Genomic DNA, 26,603 nt, shown 5'->3' with positions numbered 1-26,603 from the left:
ACATGCTGAAGAATCAAACCAGACAATAGTAAATCCCCTACATATGAACCTTCAAGTTGCAATCTTCCGAAGATGCAAATGTGCGTTCACACGTCCAATCATGTCGTTAGTTCATGTGTTTGGTGTACATTGTCACATGCATGCATCCTCTACAGCTGGTTGTGCTTTTGTGTACTTTACTAGCAGTACTGCATAGAATACAGTAGTACAATATTTTTATTTCAATCCCAGTATGTCCAGAAGCAAGCATAAAACAGCAGTGATGTAGCTGGTACTGCTAAGAAGCACCCAGTGATAACAATGGAAATAGAAGTGAAAATAATTGAGAGAGTGGTGTGACAAGAGGAAGAAGAAGCAACTGAAGAAACAAAGAGACGTATAATGCAGGAAATGGCAAGGAGATTTTCTTTATTCGGGGAGACACTGTTAGTTTTTGAGGCACAGGGCCGGATGTAGAAAAGTACATGAAGGCTGGAGCAACCATTCATGATGCAATCCAATGGTACTTATGACCAGAAAAAAAGAGCTACTACGTAGACATCACTGGATCATTTATTCAAGAGGACAGATAAAACTGAATCCAGCAAGGAACCAGAACCTGTGCCAACAATGTCAGGCATGAGTGAAATTGCAGCTTGCCCTCTATTTTGTATTGCCAATGATCCTTCAGCTCTACCATCTCTTACCTCCTCTCCCTCTTCCAGTCAGTAACTCTTCTTCCCTGTTCATTCGATGTTAGCCCCTCCATGCCAGCTGTTGTACCCTACTGCTGTACTTTTCAAGGTACTGCACTGTAAGATCAAAAGTGTTTTCTTTATTTTTTGTGTTTGTTTTTTATGTATTATTTGTGTGAGAAGTATAAAACTATTACAGTACAGTACTATACAGCCAATTGTGTTAGTTGGGTACCTAGGCTAACTATGTTGAAATTATGAACAAATTCAACTTATAAACGTGTTCTTGAAATGCAACTTGTCCATATGTAGGGAACTTATTGTACTTTCTCACACCATATAACAAATAAACTCAAAATGGATTGAAGATTTAAATGAAATACCTGAAACTATAAAACTCCCAGAAGAAAATACAGACAGTACACTCTGCGATATTAGTCTTCAAAATTTTTTGGACCTATCTCCTTATGTAAGAGAAAGAAAAGCAAAAACAGAAATGAGAATGGGAAATAAAAAAAAAAATAGAAATGGGAGTGAATCAAGCTAAAAAGATTTTGCAGAGCAAAGGAAACCATCAACAAAACAAAGAGCCTACTTAATGGGAAAAGATAATTACAAATAACATGTCTAATGAGGGGCTAATATCCAAAACATACAAAAACTCATAACATCAAGAAACTTAATAACCTTATTAAAAATGGGCAAAAGATTAGAATAGATGTTTTTCTAAAGAAGACATACAGATGACCAAGACACACATGAAAAGATGTTCAATGTCACTAGTCATCAGAGAAATGCAAGTCAAAGCAGATATCAAGTCAAATCATGTTTTCCCCGTTAAAATGGCTATCATCAAGAAGACAAAATATAGTGTTGGTGAGGGTGTGGATAAAAGGGAATAGTGTGTGCACTATTGGTGGAAATAAAATTGGTACAGTTAATATGGATGAGAGTATGGAGATTCCTCAAAAAATTAAAAACAGAACTACCATAGAAGCCAGTGATTCCACTTTTGGGTATTTCTTCAAAGAAAACAAAAACACTAATTATAAAAGATATATGTACTCCTATGCTCATTGTAGCATTATTCAAAATAGCTGAGATACAGAAGCATTCTAAGTGCCATCAATAGATGAAAGGATATAGAAAATGTGGTGTGTGTGTATATATATATATATAAAATACTGTGATATGTGTATATATACACAATGGAGTATCACTCTGCCATAAAAAAGAATGGGATTTTCCATTTCTGAGAACAAGAATGGGCCAAAAGGGTATTATGCTAATTGAAATAAATCAGACAAAGAAACAGAAATACTATATGATTTAACTTATATAGCAAATCTAAAAAATGAAAACAAATGAACAAATATAGCCAAACAGAAACAGACTCACATATACAGAGAATGAGTAGGTGTCAGAAGGGAAGCATGTTGGTGGATGAGTGAAATAGATGAGGGATATTTAGAGGTATAAGCCTCCAGTTATAAAATAAATAAGCCTTGGGATATAATGTACAGCCTAAGTAACATAGTCAATAATATTATAATAACTTTGTATTGTGACAGATGGGAACTAGATTTATGATGGTGATCATTTTATCATGTATCAAAACATCAAATTACTATATTGTACATCTGAAACTAACAGAAAATGTAAATAAATTATATTTCAATAAAAAAAATTCTTAGCAACAACAAAGTGCAAAGAAAATCAAATTTGATCAGAATACTAAGGAACCTGTTAACATGAATAACAAAAGCTATACTAGAAATATTCATGTATAAAAAATTCAAGATCCCTATAATAAACTAACAGGTTTTTCCATCATTTTCTTAACTTGTGAAGATTAGTTTTCATTTTCATTTTCATTCTTTAAGTGAAAAATGAATAACATGAGGAAGTTTACAAACCATTTTTCAGTATGATCCATTCAGATGGAAAAGAGCTGCTGTTTTGTGCTACAGATAAACATGTAGATAAATACAGATATCTAGTGTTTACAATTAAATTTTTAATAGCTTGTAATGATAAACAATTTAATAAAAATTTCTGGCTTCTTCCCTTGAGTTCTTTCCTGTCTCAGTAAATGGCAACATCATCTATTTGTTGCTCAAAATCCTTGACTCCCAATCATCACTCTTCTCCTCCATAGCAAACTATCTGCCAAGTATTGTTGGCTCTACTTCTAAAACATATATGAATATACTCCTTTTTATCTCTCTTGTGCTAAGTCACTCAATCATGTCTGACTCTTTGTGGTCCCATGGACTGTAGCCCACCAGGCTCCTCTGTCCATGAGGATTCTCCAGGAAAGAATATGGAGTGGGTTGCCATGCCCTCCTCCAGATGATCTTCCCATCCCAGGGATTGAACCCAGGTCTCCCACATTGCAGGCGGATTCTTTACCAACTGAGCCACTAGGGAAGCCTAAAAATTTTTTGTCTGCACCTCACAGCATGTGATACATTAGTTCCTCAACTAGGGATTAAACTTGTGCCTCCTGCAGTAGAAGCGTGGAATCTTAACCACTGTGCTTAATTTAGGCAACTCAGCTTAGACTTCTACAGAGCCTTCCCACTGGTCTTCTTGTTTACATCTCTGATCTTTTAACTACATCTAACCCCACAGTTCTGAAACTCCAGTACTTTGGCCACCTCATGCAAAGAGTTGACTCACTGGAAAAGATGATAGGAGGGATTGGGGGCAGGAGGAGAAGGGGACAACAGAGGATGAGATGTCTGGATGGCATCACTGACTCGATGGACATGAGTCTGAGTGAACTCCAGGAGTTGATGACGGACAGGGAGGCCTGGCGTGCTGCGATTCATGGGGTTGCAAAGAGTCGAAAACGACTGAGCGACTGAACTGAACTGAACCCCACAGTTCATCTAACACATTGCAGTCAGAGCTATCTTTTTTGATACAAGTCTGTGCATATCACTTCTCTCCTAGATGAATCTAAAGTACTTACAAGCATCCCTACATTACCTGGCCCCTACTTAATTCTCCAATTGCATCTTAATTGACTCATCTGTTTCATCACATTATCCTGCTTTCTGTTTCTAGAACATCTAAGCTATTACCACTTATGGTCTGTCTACTTACTGTTCCTTCTAGTTGGAATGCCCTGTTTCAGCTCTTTCTGTGTTATTTCCTTATCATCAAATCTCAAGTCAACTGACAATCCCCTGCCAATCCAGACCCAGAGACTTTCCTTGACCATCTCATCTAAATTAATCCCCAATCAATTTCTATCACATCATCCTGTTTAACCTTCTTCCTATTGCTTATTACTATCTTAAATTGCCTTCTCTACTTCTAAGTTATTCTTATAACTTATTCTCTGTCTTCTCCCTCAAATATAAGCTCCTGAGCACAGAAAACTTAGCAGTCTTATTCATCATTTACCTTATCAGTCTTATTCACTGTTTTCTAGGCACCCAGAGACTAGAAAACTGCTTGGTACACAGTAGGTGCTCACTAAATATTTATTAGAAGAGTAAATACACTTAACGACAACAAAATAGCAGCTCAAAACATAAATTAAGATTAAGGAAAAAGAGGTACCATATAAGTTTATATCATGTGATTTCATATTACACATATTAACAATGTCAGTGGAATGCATTACATATCAGAGATCTCAAATATTCATGAAAAACATTACTAAGTATGTTTAAATTCATTTTTAATATAAAAACTTTCAAAATCAGGAATTTTGCATGAATCTGCATATGAATGAGGAAGGGAAACTACATATGTCTTTGTGCTTTGGCAAAAATGGAATGGTCTCTCTAGGACTGAATGAGAAGCATTTAAAAGAATACGCTAGCGGAAATGGTCAATTTAAAAAGTGAATACCAATTTTTAAGGCAGAGAAAATCTATTGAAAACTAAGAGAAACAACAGAAATTGAACTCATTGGAAAAGACCCTGATGCTGGTAAAGATTGATGGCAGGAGAAGGCAATGACAAAGGATGAGACAGTTGGATGACATCACCAACTCAATGGATGTGAGTTTAAGCAAACTCAAGGAGACAGTTAAGGACAAGGAAGCCTAGCAAGCTGCAGTCACAAAAAGTCAGACACAACTTACTGACTGAACAAGGGCCAATAAATCATTATATAACTAAATATGATCTCTAGGGACTGATGGCACTGATTCTAAACATTTGGAAAGGGTAAGACCAGAAGCTTCCAAGTGTCCAAATACCACCAGACCACTGTTCTTACCTGCAAGACCCACTAGCTAGTCACACAATTAATGAAATGATTCAAATATGTGCCTTGGGGAAGTTACATATTACTCAGTTCAGTCACTCAGTTGTGTCCAACTCTTTGCGACCCCATGAATGGCAGCATGCCAGGCCTCCCTGTCCATCACCAACTCCTGGAGTCCATCCAAACCCATGTCCATTGAGTCAGTGATGCCATCCAACCATCTCATCCTCTGTCGTCCCCTTCTCCTCCTGCCCTCAATCTTCCCAGCATCAGGGTCTTTTCCAAGGAGTCAGCTCTTCACGTCAGGTGGCCAAAGTATTGGAGTTTCAGCTTCAGCATCAGTTCTTCCAATGAACACCCAAGACTGATCTCCTTCTACACCTCTTGTAATTCTAGGGTCTTCACGAACAATCAAAGCTGCAGCATTTGTGGATGCCCAGGCCTTCTCACTGTATCTGGACTCTTTCAATGAGGGAACAAACTACCTGAGATATTCATTAGGATTTCAAATAACTAGGAAACTGGAGCTCCATTGGAGCTATTTACTAAATACCACAGAGCATGAATACAACCACTGAGATTACTGACAGCAGCAAAACAAAAATGGTGTGGGCACTTCATCTTCCCGTTAATTGACTGTCTTTGTTATACAATATTGCCTGCAAAAATCTGACTACAATCCTAACCGCAAGCTATAGTAATCATGTCAATATGTGAACTATCTGAATATCTAATTATAAAAAAAGAAGGCAATTTCACAGTGGAAGTATTGTCCTAATTCAAGAAACCTAGCCATATTAACTTATTAGACTGACATAGCAGAAAGATGAAAAACTTTAATTTGAAAGATAATTATTTTTAGCTGATTAATATGCTTCAAATTAAATTCGCTGCTTTTAATGGGCCTATCAATTTGACAACCTGGGAAATTAATAAATTTTGCATGCAGTAATTCTAGGAAATTTATACAGCCAAGCTACACTTCATTACAAGGCTTACCTTCACAGTAGGCATTGTCTTCTCGAAGAGCCCTAAAACCGTCTCGACAGCTACAAACAGCTCTGTCATTCAGATTTCTGCAGACAGAATTCTCCATGCAGTTATGCCTTTCAGAGCAAAAGTCATAACCTACAGGAAAAAAGAAATTATTATGGTAAATGAACTCATAACAAAGCAAAAGCATTTGTCTCTTAATATCTTTCTTTTATTTAGAAGCTATATTTTCTTACACAATTATGTTGATATCTTCATCCAATGTTTATAGAACCACATGTTAATTGCAATAAAAAGTTTTTTTAGTGTATTTAACTCCATTAAGAGTTAACTGAAGGAGGTCACCATTAACCCCACCAGAACTTACACAGGACTGGGGAAACAGACGGTTGGAGGGCACAAACAGAACCTTGTGCACCCCAGGACCCAGGAGAAAGGAGCAGTGACCCCACAGGAGACTGACCCAGACTTACTCGTGAGTGTCCAGGAGTCTCAGGCGGAGGCATGGGTCAGCAGTGGCCTGCTGCAGGGTTGGGGGCACTAAGTGCAGCAGTGCCTGCATGGGACCTTTTGAAGGAGGTCGCCATTATCTGCTTTACCTCCACCATAATTTGGTCTGAGGTCATACAACAGCAAGGGAACAAAGCCCCGCCCATCAACAGAAAATTGAATTAAAGATTTACTGAGCATGGCCCTGCCCATCAGAACCAAACCTAGTTAGTCTCTCCCATCAGGAAGCTTCCATAACCCTCTTATCCTTATCCATCAGAGGGCATACAGAATGAAAACCACAATCATAGAAAATTAATCAAACTGATCACATGAACCACAGCCTTGTGTAACTCAACAAAACTGTAAGTCATGACCTGTAGGGCCACCCAAGACAGAAGGGTCATGGTGGAGAGTTCTGACAAAACATGGTCCACTGGAGAAGGGAATAGCAAACCACTTCAGTATTCTTGCCTTGAGAACCCCATGAGCTGCATCAAAAGACAAAAAGAGAGGACACTGAAAGATGAACTTCCTTGGGTGCCCAATATGCTACTGGAGATTAGTGGAGGAATAACTCCAGAAAGAATGAAGAGATAGAGCCAAAGCAAAAAGAACACCCAGTTGTGGATGTGACAGGTGATGGAAGTAAAGTCCGATATTGTAAAGAGCAATACTGCATAGGAATCTGGAATGTTAGGTCCATGAGTCAAGGGGAACTGGAAGTGGTAAGACAAGAAATGGTAAGAGTGAACACCAACATTTCGGAATCAGTGAACTAAAATGGACTGGAATGGGTGAATTTAACTCAGATGACCATTATATCTACTACTGTGGGGAAGAATCCCTTAGAAGAAATGGAGTAGCCATCACAGACAACAAAAGAGTCCAAAATGCAGTACCTGGATGCAATCTCAAAAATGACAGAATGATCTCTGTTCATTTCCAAGGCAAATCATTCAATGTCACAGTAATCCAAGTCTATGTCCCAACCAGTAATGCTGAAGAAGCTGAAGTTGAATGGTTCTGTGAAAACCTACAAGACCTTCTAGAACTAACACCCAGAAAAGATGTCCTTTTCATTATGGGGGACTGGAATGCAAAAGTAGGAAGTCAAGAGATACCTGGAGTAACAGGCAAATTTGGCCTTGGAGTATAAAATGAAGAAGGTCAAAGGCTAACAGAGTTTTGTCAAGAGAATGCACTGGTTGTAACAAACACCCTCTTCCAACAACACAAGAGAAGATTCTATACATGGACATCACCAGATGGTCAACACATATTTAAATCAGATTGATTATATTCTTTGCAGCCAAAGATGGAGAAGCTCTACACAGTCAGCAAAAACAAGATCAGGAGTTGACTGTGGCTCAGATCACAAACTCCTTATTGCCAAATTCAGACTTAAATTGAAGAAAGTAGGGAAAACCACTAGACCACTCAGGTATGACCTAAATCAAATCCCTTATGATTATACAATGGAAGTGACAAATAGATTCAATGGATTAGATCTGATAGAGTGCCTGAAGAATTATGGATGGAGGTTCATGACATTGTACAGGAGGCAGTGATCAAGATCATACCCAAGAAAAAGAAATGCAAAAAGGCAAAAAGTTGTCTGAGGAGGCCTTACAAACAGCTGAGAAAAGAAAACACAAGAAAGGCAAAGGAGAAAAGGAAAGATATACTCATTTGAATGCAGAGTTCCAAAGAATAGCAAGGAGATATAAGAAAGCCTTCCTCAGTGATCAGTGTAAAGAAATGGAGGAAAGCAATAGAATGGGAAAGACTAGAGATTTCTTCAAGAAAATTAGAGATACCAATGGAACATTCCATGCAAAGATGGGCATAATAAAGGAAGAAATGGTATGGACCTAACAGAAGCAGACGATATAAAGAAGAGGTGGCAAGAATACACAGAAGAACTATACAAAAAAGATCTTCACAACACAGATAACCACGATGGTGTGATCACTCAGCTACAGCCAGATATTCTGGAATGTGAAGTCAAGGGGGCCATAGGAAGCATCACTGCAAACAAAGCTAGTGGAAGTGATGGAATTCCAGTTGAGCTAATTCAAATCTTAAAAGATGATGCTGTGAAAGTGCTGCACCCAATACGCCAGCAAATTTGGAAAACTCAGCAGTGGCCACAGAACTGGAAAAGGTCAGTCTTGATTCCAATCTGAAAGAAAGGCAAAGCCAAAGAATGTATAAACTATTGCACAATTGCACTCATCTCACACACTGGTAAAGGAATGCTCAAAATTCTCCAAGCCAGGCTTCAACAGTACATGAACCGTGAACTTCCAGATGTTCAAGCTGGACTTAGAAAAGCAGAGGAATCAGAGATCAAATTGCCAACATCTGGTGGATCATTGAAAAAGCAAGAGAGTTCCAGAAAAATATCTATTTCTGCTTTATTGACTATGCCAAAGCCTTTGACTGTGTGGATCACAATAAACTGTGGAAAATTCTGAAACAGAAAGGAATACCAGACCACCTGACCTGTCTCCTGAGAAATCTGTATGCAGGTCAAGAAGCAACAGTTAGAACTGGACATACAACAACAGACTGGTTCCAAATCGGGAAAGGAGTACATCAAGGTTGTATATTGTCACCCTGCTTATTCACCTTATATGCAGAGTACATCATGAGAAATGCCAGGCTGGAAGAAACACAAGCTGGAATCAAGATTGCTGGGAGAAATAAAAATGACCTCAGATACACAGATGACACCACCCTTTTGGCAGAAGGTGAAGAAAAACTCAAAAGCCTCTTGATAAAAGTGAAAGAGGAGAGTGAAAAAGTTGGCTTAAAACTCAACATTCAATAATTTAAGATCATGGCATCCAGTCCCATCACTTCATGACAAATAGGTGGATCATGGCATCCAGTTCCATCACTTCATGACAAATAGGTGGGGAAACAGTGTGGAAATAGTGGCTGACTTTATTTTTCTGGGCTCCAAAATCACTGCAGATGGTGACTGCAGCCATGAAATTAAAAGACACTTGCTCCTTCGAAGGAAAGTTATGACCAACCTAGACAGCATAAATTTTTTTTAATTTACAATATTGTATTGGTTTTGCCATATATCAAAATGAATCCGCCACAGGTATACATATGTTACCCACCCTAGACAGCATATTAAAAAGCAGAGACATTACTTTGCCAACAAAGCTCTGTCTAGTCAAAGCTATGGTTTTTCCAGTAATCATGTATGGATGTGAGAGTTGGACTATATGAAAGCAGAGTGTCAAAGAATCGATGCTTTTGAACTGTGGTGTTGGAGGAGATTCTTGAGAGTCCCTTGGGCAGCAAGGAGATTGAACCAGTCCATCCTAAATATTCTGAATATTCATTGGCTGGACTGATGCTGAAGCTGCAACTCCAATACTTTGGGCACCTGATGCAAAGAACTGACTCCTTAGAAAAGACCCTGATGCTGGGAAAGATTGAAGGCAGGAGGAGAGGGGACAGCAGAGGATGAGATGGTTGGGACAGGGAGACCTGGCATGCTGTGGTCCGTGGGTCGCAAAGAGTCAGACACAACTCAGCGACTGAAATGAACTGAACTGAACTTAACTGAAGATAACATAGTGAGGAAGGAAAGTAATCTGAGAATTAGTGATTGAACATTATCAGTAACTACAAGTAACACAGACCAAACCAGACCAGATGTTCACATTGTGTATTTAAGAAATGAAACAGATGACCTGGCATCTTAAAGAAAAAAATATACCAAAACTCTAAATGTTTTTTTTTAAAAAAAAAACAATACACCATTTAATTTAATTTTCTCTGGAAATCTGCAAGACAAGTATGTCTACTCAAAAGAAAAAAGTTTATGAATTATAAAGATTCCAGAGTCTTTATGAGAGGAAATATAAATGGAACACTTCAAATACAGTGACACTAATCATGTGTAATTTCTTGAATTTCTTTTTCCTGTGTGAATCCCTTGTTCAAAGATCATCTAAGATGCTGAAATGAAAAGCTTGAACACTGGAATCTATATTTAATGGAAATTATATGATTATGCATCATTCAAACAATTTTAAAATTGCTTGATGAATAAATTTTCTAGCTAGTTTTACGCTGTCTAATGAATTATTACTTCAGCATGTATAAAAGAAAAGACATTTAGAAAAATACATTTCATGTAGCTCAGAATAAACTCATCTACTTACATGCAAGAAAAGACTTTTACTTGAGTAAATCGTAAAGATGTAAGTTCTACACCAGCTCATCTTATTTATCAAATTACCATAGAACATGTGATTCAGTGAAAGACTGAACCATAGCCAGCAGGTATACTCTGGCACAGCACAATGACTGATGTCCATTCCAACTGGTTTGTGCCCATAATGACTATGCTGAATATCATCACAGAGTTAAAACATATCTCCCATGAGATGTGTTAAAATGTATAGTAAAAAAAAAATTTGTACAATTTAATAAGCCTTAGGAAGGGTGAGGCTTGAGTGATTTCTACAGGAATTAAATAAAATAGAACTGAGGTGAATGAAAATTGGAAAACTACATAGTAAATAACAGCACTAAAATCACTTGACAACTTTACTTCACAAAATTCTTCACGATCTAAATTCTTATGATTCAGCCTGAAAATTTTGAAGTAAAAGGTTCAAAGAAGAGGAAAGTTAAAAATGTTTTCTCCTAGGGTTTTTTTCTTTCCTTCTTCTTTAAGTAGCTAAATTGAGACCATTTTTCTTAAAATGTGTTCCAGAGTCTTTTTACAATGCCTGAGGGGATAATTTCAGCTAAAAAGTCATCCTCGTTCTCTATTACAATCCATTTCTGATTTGGCCTAACTGATGGTAAGACTCCCTCATCTCAGCATCAAATATCACGCGCACACTCCACGCAGTGCTTAATTGCTGCAAGAATTTACAAACATAAAATAACAGTGTGATTCTACTTTTTACTATTTTAGGTTCATTTAGGGAGTACACTGCTTTTTGTCAAATGAGTTTTTATAAATTAACCCAGAGACTTGAAAATTGAAAATTTTGTCAAATTTTAACTTACTCTAAACAGTGTCAGCTATTTTGATTTAGTCTCTCGACAGACAAAAGTTGATTGAATCTATTGGTTATTTTACTGCTTAGATTCAAAAATGCCAAGGTTAAAAGGCTAACTGCTAACTACTGATGGGTAGAAAATTCAGACTCACTTAAAGGGATTTGTTTCCAATCTATAGGGAAGAACTTAAAAAAAAAAATCAGACGATGGGTTGGCAGTAAACAGTAGTTCTACTCCCATCATAGCTGCATTCCTACTCATCTGAGCTTGGATTTTAGAGTTGAAAGATCTACATCTGATCTCTGCCAATTACTGGCTGCATAAATTACTAGCTGTGTAAGTTAATTAACCTTTCTAAACCTTCAGATTCTCTCACCTGTAAATTAGGATACTATCTACCTCACAAAAATGTAAGCTTCACATGAGATCATCTATGCAAAAGTATAATAGTTTCACATTGGTTAATAATTAAAGTAATTAGAGTATTACTAATAAACCACAAATAAATGTGCTGAGATAGCTATCATAGGAGAAAATTCATATATTTGTTATAGACGGATAGAGCAATGATATAATACAATCAGGTCTTTCTTTTATTTCCTCCTTTCAATTTTAAACTCACGGATACCAAGTTTTCTATTCCTTTTAAGCTTTCCAAAGTTATATGAAGTTCTTGTATTAAGTATACTAGAACTTTCTATAACCTTCTATAAAATGTTAATATGCATTTTCTATGACTGTTGAGGTAAGGAAGGGTACAAAAGATTATACATAAGAACAACACAAATAAAGGTTTTTCATAATATCCAAGAGAAAAAGAATACAATAATTTTGAGGTGATTATTTGTTGGTTTTGCCTAAAGGTGTCTATTTCTTCTTACAGTAGGGAAAAAAAAAACCTAGCCATACCTGGAATGAACTTTTTACCTCTACTATTAGCCTAGATGCTTACAGGAAAATGGACTCCACTGCCTACTGATCAAGGCCACACCAAACAATACATCCTACTAGCCTGAACATAATTTCTTCAGGTCTGAGCAAATGATCCAGTGCAGGTTAATGCAGATAATTAAATCTCAATTCTGGGACTTTTGTTAAACTCAAGAAGATACTGAACTTTGTCTTCCACCTACTTAAGTATCAAAATAATGTGAGCATAAGAATATCAGGGTCTACCCAAGAACACATAGAGTTTGAAAATAAGGGCATCTCAGAGGAGGCAAATAGATGAATGTAAGCAAAGTGACAAGGTTTGAGATCTGAATCAATCCACTCACCAGGGCCACGCATTCCATTTTTTCACTTAGGTCAGTTGGATTGACTGTTCTATCACTTATACCTGAAACAATACTAACTCATATTGGTACCATCTATGAGATGATGGGTAATCATGACTTTTCCCAAAATGTAGTTCATGTGCATGGATGAACATTTAAAATAAAGTACAGATGGCAATGGGCTTCCCAAACGGCAACCCACTCCAGTGTTCTTGCCTGGAGAATCCCAGGGACGGCAGAGCCTGGTGGGCTGCCGTCTATGGGGTTGCACAGAGTCGGACACGACTGAAGTGACTTAGCAGTAGCAGCAGCAGCAGTAGCTCAGGTGGTAAAGAATTCACCTGCAATGTGGGAGACCTGGGTTGGGAAGATCCCCTGGAGAAGGGACAGGTTGCCCAATCCAGTATTCTTGGGCTTTCCTGATGGCTCAGCTGGTAAACATTTCACCTGCAATGCAGGAGACCTGGGTTTGATCCCTGAGTTGGGAAGATCCCCTGGAGAAGGGAAAATCTATCCACTCCAGTACTCTGGCCTGGTGAATTTCGTGGATTGTATAGCCCATGGGGTCACAAACAGTCAGACTCGACTGAGCAACTTTCAATTTAACTTTCAAAGATAGCAATGGAATTTTTTTAATGTGTACAAAAAATACATGAATTCAATAATCCAATCATTTCATGGATACCACTGGAATGAAACTAACTTTTCGCAAAATGTGTTAACTAACAGTAGATAATAAAAAATTAACTAAATGATGTTATTTGTGATAGATAAGAAGAATCACAAAGGTGTAATTGAATGATGTGGTAAATTATGAACTGTCCAGAAGTTGGGAGAAAACAGTATATGCTCATTCAGCCTTATACACACAATGCCTCCATTACTTCTAATTGTTCAGATGTCATGTCTGACTCTTTGTGACCCCATGAACCACAGCACGCCAGGCCTCCCTGTCCATCACCAACTCCCGGAGTCCACCCAAACCCATGTCCATTGAGTCAGTGATGCCATCCAACCATCTCATCCTCTGTCATCCCCTTCTCCTCCTGCCCTCAATCTTTCCTAGCATCAGGGTCTTTTCAAATGAGTCAGCTCTTTGCATCAGGTGGCCATAGGATTGGAGTTTCAGCTTCAATATCAGTCCTTCCAAATAACACCCAGGACTGATCTCCTTTAGGATGGACTGGTTGGAAGTCTTGACAAAGTCAATACTGAATTAAAAAGTGGGTATCGTACAGCCACTATGGAGAACAGTGTGGAGATTCCTTAAAAAACTGGAAATAGAACTGCCTTATGATCCAGCAATCCCACTGCTGGGCATACACACTGAGGAAACCAGAAGGGAAAGAGACACGTGTACCCCAATGTTCATCGCAGCACTGTTTATAATAGCCAGGACATGGAAGCAACCTAGATGTCCATCAGCAGATGAATGGATAAGAAAGCTGTGGTACATATACACAATGGAGTATTACTCAGCCATTAAAAAGAATACATTTGAATCAGTTCCAATGAGGTGGATGAAACTGGAGCCTATTATACAGAGTGAAGTAAGCCAGAAGGAAAAACACCAATACAGTATACTAACGCATATATATGGAATTTAGAAAGATGATAACAATAACCCTGTGTACAAGACAGCAAAAGTGACGCTGATGTATGGAACAGTCTTATGGACTCTGTGGGAGAGGGAGAGGGTGGGAAGATTTGGGAGAATGGCATTGAAACATGTAAAATATCACATATGAAACGAGATGCTAGTCCAGGTTCAATGCACGATACTGGATGCTTGGGGCTGGTGCACTGGGACGACCTGGAGGGATGGTATGGGGAGGGAGGAGGGAGGAGGGTTCAGGAGGGGGAGCACATGTATACCTGTGATGGATTCATTATGATGTTTGTCAAAACTAATACAATTATGTAAAGTTTAAAAATAAAATAAAATTAAAAAAAAAAAAAAAGTGGGTATCTGGTGAATAGGATATGATGGTCTACCGGCAGAGAAAGGGGTGGCCAAGAGAGGAGGAAGAGAATGGGAAGGGCTGAGATATGAAAACTCATAGTTTCACGTTATTTCTGTACCTAAATCAGAGTCCTCATTGTATGATGAAGTCTCTATCCTATTGTAATTGGTCATATGACTCCTTGAAAGAGCTCTTAAATATGAAAAAAGTGAAAAGAACACTTTTGCTACACTGTTCCTGAGATGCTACAACAGAAGAGAAGAGGGTATCTAGAAAACAGTCCTGCCTGTATGTGACTTGGTGCCTAGAGATTTGGAGCCTTATTTCGTTGCACAGCTTGGTTTCCAAACACTGGCTGAGCCTCCAGTGGAAAGGTCAACTCTTTAATCTCATGCTCTGCCCTCAGGGAATATTTAATAAGCATTGTTGAACAACTTACTTTTTCAGATGTGAACATGTCATCTTTAGCACTAGGCAGACAGGCCTGGAATGAATTTGTCACAACATATGTATAGGAGCTGACTCAAAATTTCAGCCTTCAAAAATTAATTTGCTTTTTAGTTTAAAAGTCAGACAATAGCAGAAGAACTCATTTGTTTATTCTATATATTTGAAGTAAAAAATGGAAGCAATTTTTATTTTACATGGTGTTGAGATGTTTCAAGAAAGGTCAACTTATCCAATTTCAGCTCCAGTATTAACTAAGCCAGTGGTTCTCAACCCAGGCTGTGTAAAATAATTACTCAAGTTTTTTTTGAAAGCTGATACCAAGGTTCTATCATATAATCTCACCTGACTCTGAAACACTTGTTCAGGAATAAGGAAAAGGAATCTCTGCTTTTACCTTAGCAAGGGCAATTCCATATTGGAGGCCCCAGTTCCATTGTGAGAAAAACCCATGCTGTAGGACTAAATATGCTATAATGTGATTAAATACTTAAAGAACAATCTCTTGAGAAACTTCAGGAAGTACAGGATGCTTCAACTCCACAGCTACAGATAACCTGTTCTCCTTACACAATCACACAATGATGCTAATCAGACCACCGCCCCACCAGCTTCAAGGTGATTATTGGAGCAGACTGTTCTGCTTCACACATAGCCCCCACCAGCACACCTCTGAAACTGTTCCTTTACAAACTCTGTTCCCTGTCTGGCAACTTGAAAATGGTTTGGGGATGCTAGTCCACCAGCTTCCTGAATAACACTTCCCCTCCCCCCAACTCTTTTCTCTTGAATAGCAACTTTTGAGCAATGAGCAGCCAAACCTGAGTTCAGTTCTGGCTTCAGTGGGTCACAAATCAAGTATATCAGTCTCAGATGGAAGGGGTATAGATCATAGTAAACTTTGTCATTGTATTTCAAGTGTGTTGTGTCAACGTATTAACTTTTAAAACTATAGGTAATATAAACATAACAGTTTTTGTCCCTAGCTTTTCCATTCTTCCCTGGTGGCTCAGCTGGTAAAGAATCTGCCTGCAATGTGGGAGACCTGGGTTCGATCCCTGGGATGGAGAGATCCCCTAGAGATGGGAACAGCTACCCACTCCAGTATTCTGGCTTGGAGAATTCTAGGGACTGTATAGGCCATGGGGTCACAAAGAGTCAGACGTGACTGAACGATTTCACTTTCACTTTCCATTCTTAACTTGCTTTTGGTAATATGTTAAAGCTCTTTAAAAAGAAATGAATGTAATCAGGTCTTTTCTTGACATCTGAAATGCTCTGTTCTGTGCTTAGTCCCTCAGTTGTGTTCAACTCTATGTGACCCCATGGACTGCAGCCCGCCAGGCTCCTCTGTCGATGGGGATTCTCCAGGCAAGAATACTGGAGTGGATAGCCTATCCCTTCTCCAACAGATCTTCCTGACTCAGGGATTGAACTGTGGTCTCCTGCCTTGCAGGTGGATTCTTTACCAGCTGAGCTACCAGGGAAGCCCTCTGAAATGCCCTATTCTTACCCACATCTTTTTACCCAAATCTAGCCAATGCTGACTAATAGGTATTCACCTCTCTGCTCTTTAAGTATCTCCTGGACACCACTAGTAGATTAAAGATGGCCAAAAATTTTTAACACTCCTCCTTTCATAGTGGGATCTATTCCCCTCACACCCACCCCTTGAATCTGGGCTTGGCTGTAACTGCTTTGATCAATGAATTGTGGTAGAAGTGATGCTGTGTCAGTTCCAGACCTACTGTTTAACAGCCCCAAGCTACCATTTAAGAAATCTGATGACCATCCTACTAGGGAGACCACAGGGAGAAGTCCTGCGATTACGTAGAAAAGGGAGAGAGTTCTGGCTATGACCAGCCTTCATGCCATGCCTGTTAAGATGCCCAACATACAGTGAGGCCATCTTGAACCTTCCAGCTCAGACCAACTTCCAGCTGAGTGATCCCAGTTAACACCCTATGAAGCAGAAGAATCACCTGGCTAAGCCTTGTCTGAATTGCTGACCCACAACACTGCAATATCTAGGCATACCTCAGAGATATTGCATGCGTGGTTCCAGATCACTGCAATAAAGTGAATATCACAATAAAGCAAGTCACACAATTTTTTTTATTTTCTCAGTGCATATAAAAGCTATATTTTGGGAGTTCCCTGGTTGTCTAGTGTTTAGGATTCCAGGCTTTCACTCCTGTAGCCCAGGTTTAACCCTGATCAGGGAAATGAGATCCTGAAAGCCATGCAATGTGGCTAAAAAAAAGTTGTTTATACTATACTTTAGTATATTAAATATGCAATAGCATTACATCTGTAAAAAATGTGCATGATTTAATTTAAAATTTGTTGTTCAGTCTGTCAGTCATGTCTGACTCTCTGTGATCCCGTGGACTATGGCCAGGCTTCGCTGTCCTTCACCATTTAAAAATACTTTCTTGCTAAAAAATGATAATCATCATCTGAGCCTTCAGCAAGTTGTAGTAGGAATATTAAAGATCACTGATCACAGATCACCATAAAAAATATAACAATAATGAAAAAATTTGAATTATTGCTATTGTGAGAATAACCAAAATGTGATACAGAATCATGATGTGAACAAATGCTGCTGGAAAAATGCCACCAACAGTCTTTCCTGACACAGCGTTGCCATAAACCTTCAATTTGTAAATATCATAATATCTGCAAAGCACAACGAAGCAAAGTGCAACAAAAGGAGGTATGCCTGATAATAAAGTGATGGTTGTTTTAAGCCTCTGAACTTTGCGGTAATTTGTTATGCAGCAAAAGCCACTCAAAGTGTGGTCCCACTGACCAGTAGTCACCTAGGAGCTTAAGAGAAATGCAGATTCTTGAGCTCCACCCCAAACCTTCCAGATTAGGGTCTGTACTTTAATCCTTAGGTTATCTGTATACACATTTAATCCTGAGACGTTCTGGTATAGCCTACCTTTGGCTGCCAAAGACACTCTAGTCAAGCTGCATACTGGGAGTCCAGTTCCCAAATCAAGTGATTGGAATGAGCATTCTGGATTTGTATCAACTTCCACACATGCTCTATGCAAGGCACTGGCTCATGGAAAGTTAGGCTGAAAACACTAGTGGCTCTTCTTTTTTGTCTATTTGATTACAATCCTTTGTACTCTTAGTTCCTGAGAGCCATCCCTAAAGCTCTTGAAAGGCAGACCAAGTCTGAAATCACTCTGAAACTGCCAAAGAGCCTTTCATAGAACTGAGATTTTAAAACTCCTAAATGAATAGATGGAGCAATTAGCTAAAAAGAAAATGAAACCTGCACCATCCTCCAAAAAATGAGAGAGAAGGATCTTATATTTCCCTTTTAGTAAATGAGATTAAAAGGAAAGAAAATAGCATATATTTTATAAGGTTTCTTTTTCTTACTTTTTTCTGTTTAAGTTTTACTTGGTATCAATAAAGGCTATTATTAAAACACACGCTAGTAGCTCATATGAGGCACTTTGTTAATGTCACACCAACTACATGAGTTAAGAGTCCCAACTACATTCCCACTGTCATACAAGGAGAAAGACCCAGCCCTGCCCTCAAGGTGCAAAGTTCAATGAAGGAGATAGATTTACAAATACATGATTTCAAGATAATGCAAGAAGGCACACGTAATTTCATGATTGGTGGGGATCATAAAAGGTTCCATATAATCAATCCTTTAGTTTAATACTTGAATCTACAACAAAATACCAAATTTAAGAATCTTTGATGGTGGGCAGCCCACTCCATTTCTGAATATCTCAAATTTTACTGTTTTCTTATATCGAACTAAAAATCTAAGTTCCTTCTACTTATTGGTTGTAGGTCTATCATCACAAAGTCAACACAGAACAAGCAATGCATGTTTGTTGGCCTCTCTCTTCTCAGTGATACAGAAGCCTGTCAGTGAAGGAGAGTGGAATTGTGAAGAGAGGGATTTGAAGTAGCCAACATGGGAATTATGCTAAGTCAATTATAAAACAGACTGAAGAGAAAAGAAAAGCAAATCCACACCCCCCCCAAAAAAAAAAAACTCAATAAAATAACTCAGCACTGTTGTATGTTTTCAACAATGTCATGCTGACTCAGAACCAATACACAGAGAGAGTTTAGAAACCTAGACTTTGAGCCAGGTACAAGACACCCAGCAGAAAGGGGAAATTCCATAGTCTTTGGAAATAACTTCCCTATAAACAGTTTTATTTCCTGTCAGTTGAAATTGCCTCCTAGAATGACTCATGCACATAAATCTTACTTTCCAAAAAATCTTACCTTTACAGACTTTGCAACAGCTATGAGACAAAGTAATCTGATGCGACTCTGCACAGTCCAGAGCGGGACAGCCTGAACTCTCAACCAGCTTCATGCTCTGGTCCTGTTAGACAACAGAAAATAAATGCTTCAAACTTATCAGTTAGGACTAACTCCTAATTCTGGAAACTCCTAAGTTTCCAGATCCAGCATTAAAGACATCTCTTCAAACATAAGAATAAAATTTTCATCCTGAGAACATCTGCATAGGTCACAGACTCACTTGCAAAATGATATCAAATGACAATTGGAAAGACTTTCAAGGGGACAAGCAGATTTGGGAATGGAAGCATGCCTTCAATTTCCAAACATTAGAGTTATCCTGAGAGATTCTGTTAGTTTAAAACATATTTGCACATCCAGATGACAATTGTGGCAAAGAGATAGCTTGAATTTGATTAACAGCTCACTTTGAAAAAACAATACACAAAAACTGGACTTTTTAAACATTCTCACTTCAAAGTTTCCAAACTGTTAAAGAGATTATACCAAGTGAGTATGATAAGGAATGCTGTGGATCTCTCACAAAACATTTCCAAAAAGGGAAATGTGGGTAGGATTTATGTCTCTTGCGTATGAATGTCTCACGTATTTTCTGGCACATAATTGGTACTCAAAAAATTTTCCTGAGTGAATGAATAATACAAAATGATTATAGTTCTAGCCACTAAAGTAGATAAAACTTTAAGAGAAAACCAAAATAGAGAACACTTTTCTGATAAATGGAGTAGCACTGCCTTGAAGCAAACATTTTGCTTCTAAACTGTCAATCTCTAGTCTCTTAACAACAAGAGTCATAAACTGTTGTATTATGCTTACCAGTGCATAAGAAATAAAATAATCATTGGAAATGGAAGGCTTCCATCTTAACACTGCTCAATAGCTTAGGTTTTTAGATGTTATTTCTATAAGTACTGCTTCTATTGAAGAAAAAGGTTTAATAACTTCAATATCCCCCTCTTTCTGGTTTATTGACGGAAAGGATCTTCTCCATGCCACGATAATCTCTTATCAAGAAAGTGGCAGGAGACACATATACAGTGGGAGTCAAACCCTATCCTTCCTTTGGTGTGACAGTAATATCCATTCTGATCATCTTATCTTCAAGATCAGGGTGTGTTTCTGTGTTACTATTAAGCTCACAAACTGCCCAGGACACGTTTCCAAGGTCACAAAACTGACAATAAAAGAACAAAGGACTAGAATTGACGGCCCAGAAAGTGGAAGCCCAAGAGAGCTGTCAATTATGTAAAATACCGAAGTTCAGGGGCCTGAAGGGGGAAGAAACAGTGGAAGTCCTTAATGTCAAGAATTTCATGAAGAATAATAAAAGTTTATGACGATGAGGGAGGGCTGTGCGGTAGAATCCACGCCCACAAGCTACATGTTACTCAAACACGGTAAATGAAAGCACGTGTGAGATTTTGATGACTCACATTATAAAAGACTGTAAAATATTTCCTTAAGAATTTTATATTGACGACATTGGAACTGATAATATTTTGGCTATATGGGGTTGTATACAGAAAGTTTAGCCCAATAAAAATCACATGTGTGGCCTGCATCATATTTTTACTGGATAGCACAGCATGAGAGGGTAGTAAATTGGTGTCTTTTGTTGGAGCAAATAAAAGGTAACATGTATTCATTCAACAATATTTATTATGCACCTGGAGAGTTGACTATACCCAGAAGTTTCACAAACCCAATTTAAAATAAAATCAATTTTTTAGGTATTTTAAAATCAAATAGGAAACCATCTCAGAAAATTTCTAAATCATAATGATCAGTATTGCAGAACACATTTGTCAAATGAAAAGATCACACACAGAAAATGGAGAATCTTCAAATGCCCTCACAATGTTAAAATTTAAGGCTGATATTTCAAAGTTAGACTTTACTTAGGAATCAGCTGACAAAATTTCCACCTTCCTTGATGTAACTTTTCTCTGATTTCCTTGGTGTTGCTGTATCTCACTCCAAGCCTTCCAGTCCTTGTTTCAATAGTGGGACCACAGTTCAGTTGAGTTCAGTCACTCAGTTGTATCCAACACTTTGCAACCCAATGGACCAGAACACACCAGGCCTCCCTGTCCATTCCAACACCCAGAGTTTACTCAAACTCATGTTCACTGAGTTGGTGATGCCATTCAAGCATTTCATCCTCTGTCATCCCCTTCTCCTCCCGCCTTCAATCTTTCCCAGCATCAGGGTCATTTCAAATGAGTCAATTCTTCACATCAGGTGGCCAAAGTATTGGAGTTTCAGCTTCAACATCAGTCCTTCCAATGAATATTCATTGGAATATTCAGGACTGATTTCCTTTAAGATGGACTGGTTGGATCTCCTTGCAGTCCAAGGGACTCTCAAGAGTCTTCTCCAACACCACAGTTCAAAAGCATCAATTCTTCAGCTCAGCTTTCCTTATAGTTCAACTCTCACATCCACACATGACCACTGGGAAAACCATAGCCTTGACTAGACGGACTTTTCTTGGCAAAGTAATGCCTCTGCTTTTAAATATGCTCTCTAGGTTGGTCATAACTTTTCTTCCAAGGAGTGTCTTTTAATTTCATGGCTGCAATCACCATCTGCAGAGATTTTGCTGCTACTGCTAAGTCGCTTCAGTCGTGTCCGACTCTGTGCGACCCCATGGAATGAAGCCTACCAAGCTTCTCCATCCATGGGATTCTCCAGGCAAGAACACTGGAGTGGGTTGCCATTTCCTTCTCCAAAGGGCCCCCAAAAATAAAGTCTGCCACTGTTTCTGTTGTTTCCCCAAATACTAGCCATGAAGTGATGGGACCAGATGACACCACCCTTATGGCAGAAAGTGAAGAACTAATGAGCCTCTAGATGAAAGTGAAAGAGGAGAGTGAAAAAGTTGGCTTAAAGCTCAACATTCAGAAAAGTAAGATCATGGCATCCGGTCCCATCACTTCATGGCAAACAGATGGGGAAACCGTGGAAACAGTGGCTGACTTGATTTTTCTGGGCTCCAAAATCACTTCAGATGGTGATTGCAGCCATGAAATTAAAAGACGCTTACTCCTTGGAAGGAAAGTTATGACCAACCTAGGTAGCATATTCAAAAGCAGAGACATTACTTTGTCAACAAAGGTCTGTCTAGTCAAGGCTATGGTTTTTCCAGTGGTCATGTATGGATGTGAGAGTTGAACTATAAAGAAAGCTGAGTGCCAAAGAATTGATGCTTTTGAACTATGGTGTTGGAGAAGACTCTTGAGAGTCCCTTGGACTGCAAGGAGATCCAACCAGTCCATTCCTAAAGATCAGTCCTGGGTGTTCACTGGAAGAACTGATGTTGAAGCTGAAACTCCAGTACTTTGGCCACCTGATGAGAAGAGCTGACTCATTTGAAAATACCCCCATGTTGGAAAAGATTGAGGGCAGGAGGAGAAGGGGACAACAGAGGATGAGATGGTTGGATGGCATCACCGACTCAATGGACATGGGTTTGGGTGGACTCCAGGAGTTGGTGATGGACAGGGAGGCCTGGCATGCTGCAGTTCATGGGGTCACACATGACTGAGAGACTGAACTGAACTGAACTGATGGGACCAGATGCCATGATCTTAGTTTTCTGAATGTTGAGCTTTAAGCCAACTTTTTCACTCTCCTCTTTCATGTTCATCAGAAGCTCTTTAGTTCTTCTTCACTTTCTGCCATAAGGGTGGTGTCATCTGCATATCTGAGGTTATTGATATTTCTCCTGGCAATCTTGATTCCAGCTTGTGATTCCTCCAGCCCAGTGTTTCTCATGATGTACTCTGCATATGAGTTAAATAAGCAGGGTGACAATATACAGCCTTGACATACTCCTTTTCTTATTTGGAACCAATCTGTTGTTCCACAGCCAGTCCTAAATGTTGCTTCCTGACTTGCATACAGGTTTCTCAAGAGGCAGGTCAGGTGGTCTGGTATTCCCATCTCTTTCAGAATTTTCAACAGTTTATTGTGATCCACACAGTCAAAGGCTTTGGCGTAGTCAATAAAGCAGAAATAGATGTTTTTCTGGTACTCTCTTGCTTTTTCGATGATCCAATGTATGTTGGCAATTTGATCTCTGGTTCCTCTGCCTTTTCTAAATCCAGCTTGAACATCTGGAACCTCACGGTTCACATTCTGTTGAAGCCTGGCTTGGAGAATTTTGAGCATTACTTTACCACCGTGTGAGATAAGTGCAATTGTGTGGTACTTTGAGCATTTTGGGGCATTGCCTTTCTTTGGGATTGGAATGAAAACTGACCTTTTCCAGTCCTGTGGCCACTGCTGAGTTTTCCAAATTTGCTGGCATATTGAGTGCAGCACTTTCACAGCATCATCTTTCATGATTTGAGATAGCTCAACTGGAATTCTATCACCTCCACTAGCTTTGTTCATAGTGATGATTTCTAAGGCCCACTTGACTTCACATTCCAGGATGTCTGGTCTAAGTGGATGATCACATCATCGTGATTATCTGGGTCATGAAGACCTTTTTTGTATAGTTCTGTGTAATCTTGCCACCTCTTTATAATATCTTCTGCTTCTGTCAGGTCCATACATTTCTGTCTTTTATTATGCCCATCTTTGCATGAAATGTTCCCTTGGTATCTCTAATTTTCTTGAAGAGATCTCTAGCCTTTCCCATTCTATTGCTTTCCTTTATTTCTTTGCACTGATCACTGAGGAAGGCTTTCTTATCTCTCCTTGCTATTCTTTGGAACTCTGCATTCAAATGAGTGTATCTTTCCTTTTCTCCTTTGCTTTTCACTTCTCTTTTTTTGACAGTTATTTGTAAGGCCTCCTCAGACAACCATTTTGCTTTTTTGCATTTCTTTTTCTTGGAGATGGTCTGTATCCCTGTCTCCTGTACAATGTCAGGAACCTCTGTCCATAGTTCATCAGGAACTCTATCAGATCTAGTCCCTTAAATCTATTCTCAAAACAGCATTTTTGAAGAGACACTTATGAGAAAACCCAAACTTGAAATGTAGCTTCAGCAATTGTGTTAATGTGCCCATGCCCCAGTTCCCTTATCTTTAAGATGGTAACCTACAACCTGAGAGAGCTGGTTTAGAGCCAAAAGGAGCAGCCAGAATACCTTATAATGAACATGGACAAATCAGAGCTTTCACATTCTGGATATCAAATCTGTCACAGTTTTGCTGTTTTATGTCTCCATGCTTATCCCCATAGTCTTTCAATTTAAGATGCTTGAAGTATATTGCTGGCTTTTTTCAGATTCAGTTTATCTTGGAAAAATTCTGAGGACTTTCCTTTCACCAACATTTAATCAAATGAATTCTCACAGTGTATTGCAGCAGAGTAAATAACTTATCTTAATTTTCTATATAATCTATACATACTAAATCATCCCCTGAAACCAAGTACAAGAGGCATTTAAGAAGAAAATTAGTGGTCAAATATAAATGAACCCTAAAGCAGAAATCTTATATGTAGACAGTTTCCTTTAAAGAGAGTAGGGCTTGAAATAGAACATTATGGTAAAAGAATATAAGATGATAGTTTACAAAAGGTATATGTGAACAGTGTTATGGAACATATTTACTTTTTCAATTAGGTCAAGAAGCAGAGTTAAAATGAATCACGTTTGCTTCAGAAGCATATTTCAAGAGACCATGGTCGCACATCTATAAAGCATTTTCCTTCAAATCAATTAAAATATCCCTCCCAAAGAAATTAAGATCAATATTAGTCTTGTCTCCATAGAATAGCTAATTTTTATTAGGCAAATTGCATTTTGTCTTTAACTGGACAGAGTGATATTTGTCACATGAGTCAAAACTAAAATGACAACAGGCTGAGTCTACATTTATCTACATTTTCTTCAAAACAGCAAACAAGGAGGTGATTTGTATTTAGAAAACATAAGACAACTTCATAAAAATTTGATTTGACAAAACAGGGCTTTTATTTATTGGGAAAATTATTTTATAATCACTAATTTACATGATTGCAAAAACAATTAGAATTTTCTGTACAGTTGAGCTGTAATTAATACCTTAAATTTTTTTAAATTTTCTCTTTGCCTAAGAAGTTTTAAAAGTATTACAGGAGTCAGATTTTTAAAGAGACGTTTACTATGTTCACATAATTGGAAGAATTTTAAAACACACATGAAGAATTTCCTTACCTTGCACTCATAGAGAACACATACTCCAGAAGAGGAATAGACTGTATTTCTTTGTCCTTCAAAGTACGTCCGTCCTTGAAATTGGCATATGGCTTTGGAATAAAAAATACAAATATATATATATATATTTAATGTTTTGTTATGAAAAATAGCTTACAGGTATTCATATCATTTTGCCTCAATATTTCACATTCTTACGATTTTTCAAGGTGCTTGAGTAACTATAATCCTAAATTTAATCCAGCATAAGTAACTTGTAGGCCCAAGTTACGTTCATGCTCATTAAGTTCAAAGAGGAAAATAAGGTACATCATGGATGAGAGGTAACGGCAAGTCAAAATTAAAATCTGGAAAAGGGGTGCTGATAAGTAGACTCTAAGCAAGTTACTTGCCTGCTAGATGATGTCGCACCTAAGGGCAGATTAAGCAGGTGCTCAAGGCAGCTACTGATTCAGGGGCAACACAACTCTGAGAAAAGCTCATTTTTTTACATACCACTGCCGAATTTTAAATTTTAAGACAGAAAATTAGAAAGAAACTATTTAACTTTCAGTACATATATGCATATTTATTTTATGTTTTATGGGATGGGGTTATTTATAAGTAGACATGGATTAGGGCTCCCTATTTAAGATGTTGAAAGGTCTTAATCTGCCACTGTCACATCCTGCCTTGCATCCATTGTTGTTGTTGCTGTTTGGTCACTAAGTTGTGTGCGACTCTTTTGTGACCCCATGGACTGCAGCCCACCAGGCTCCTCTGTTTATGGGATTTCCCAGGCACGAATACTGGAATGGGTTGCCATTTCCTTCTCTAGACGATCTTCCTGACTCAGGGATTGAACCCACATCTCCTGCACTGCAAACAGGTTCTTTACCACTGAGCCACCAGGGAATCCCCCTTATATGCATTACAATTACATACAATTAAAACAAAACAAAACTTCAGACTTGAGGAAGATATTTTTAATTAAAAAATGCATAGAAGGTATGAAATAATTTTTTGAAAATT

General features: G+C 38.4%; 1 protein-coding gene across 2 annotated transcripts in view; it reads right to left on the bottom strand.

Annotated features, from left to right (window-relative positions):
- Positions 1 to 26,603, bottom strand: part of NELL2 (neural EGFL like 2) — a 469,663-nt gene that overhangs the window by 207,372 nt on the left and 235,688 nt on the right. For both annotated transcript variants that reach the window (XM_070789234.1, XM_019960750.2), the window contains 3 exons: positions 25,593 to 25,684; positions 19,397 to 19,499; positions 5,902 to 6,030 (listed from right to left, as the gene is read on the bottom strand). In XM_070789234.1, the coding sequence (XP_070645335.1) occupies positions 5,902 to 6,030; positions 19,397 to 19,499; positions 25,593 to 25,684 (324 nt within the window). The remainder of the gene's footprint in view (positions 1 to 5,901; positions 6,031 to 19,396; positions 19,500 to 25,592; positions 25,685 to 26,603) is intronic.

Source organism: Bos indicus, chromosome 5 (assembly GCF_029378745.1).
Source record: "Bos indicus isolate NIAB-ARS_2022 breed Sahiwal x Tharparkar chromosome 5, NIAB-ARS_B.indTharparkar_mat_pri_1.0, whole genome shotgun sequence".
NCBI classification, from domain to species: domain Eukaryota; kingdom Metazoa; phylum Chordata; class Mammalia; order Artiodactyla; family Bovidae; genus Bos; species Bos indicus.
This window is presented reverse-complemented; position numbering and strand designations above follow the sequence as displayed.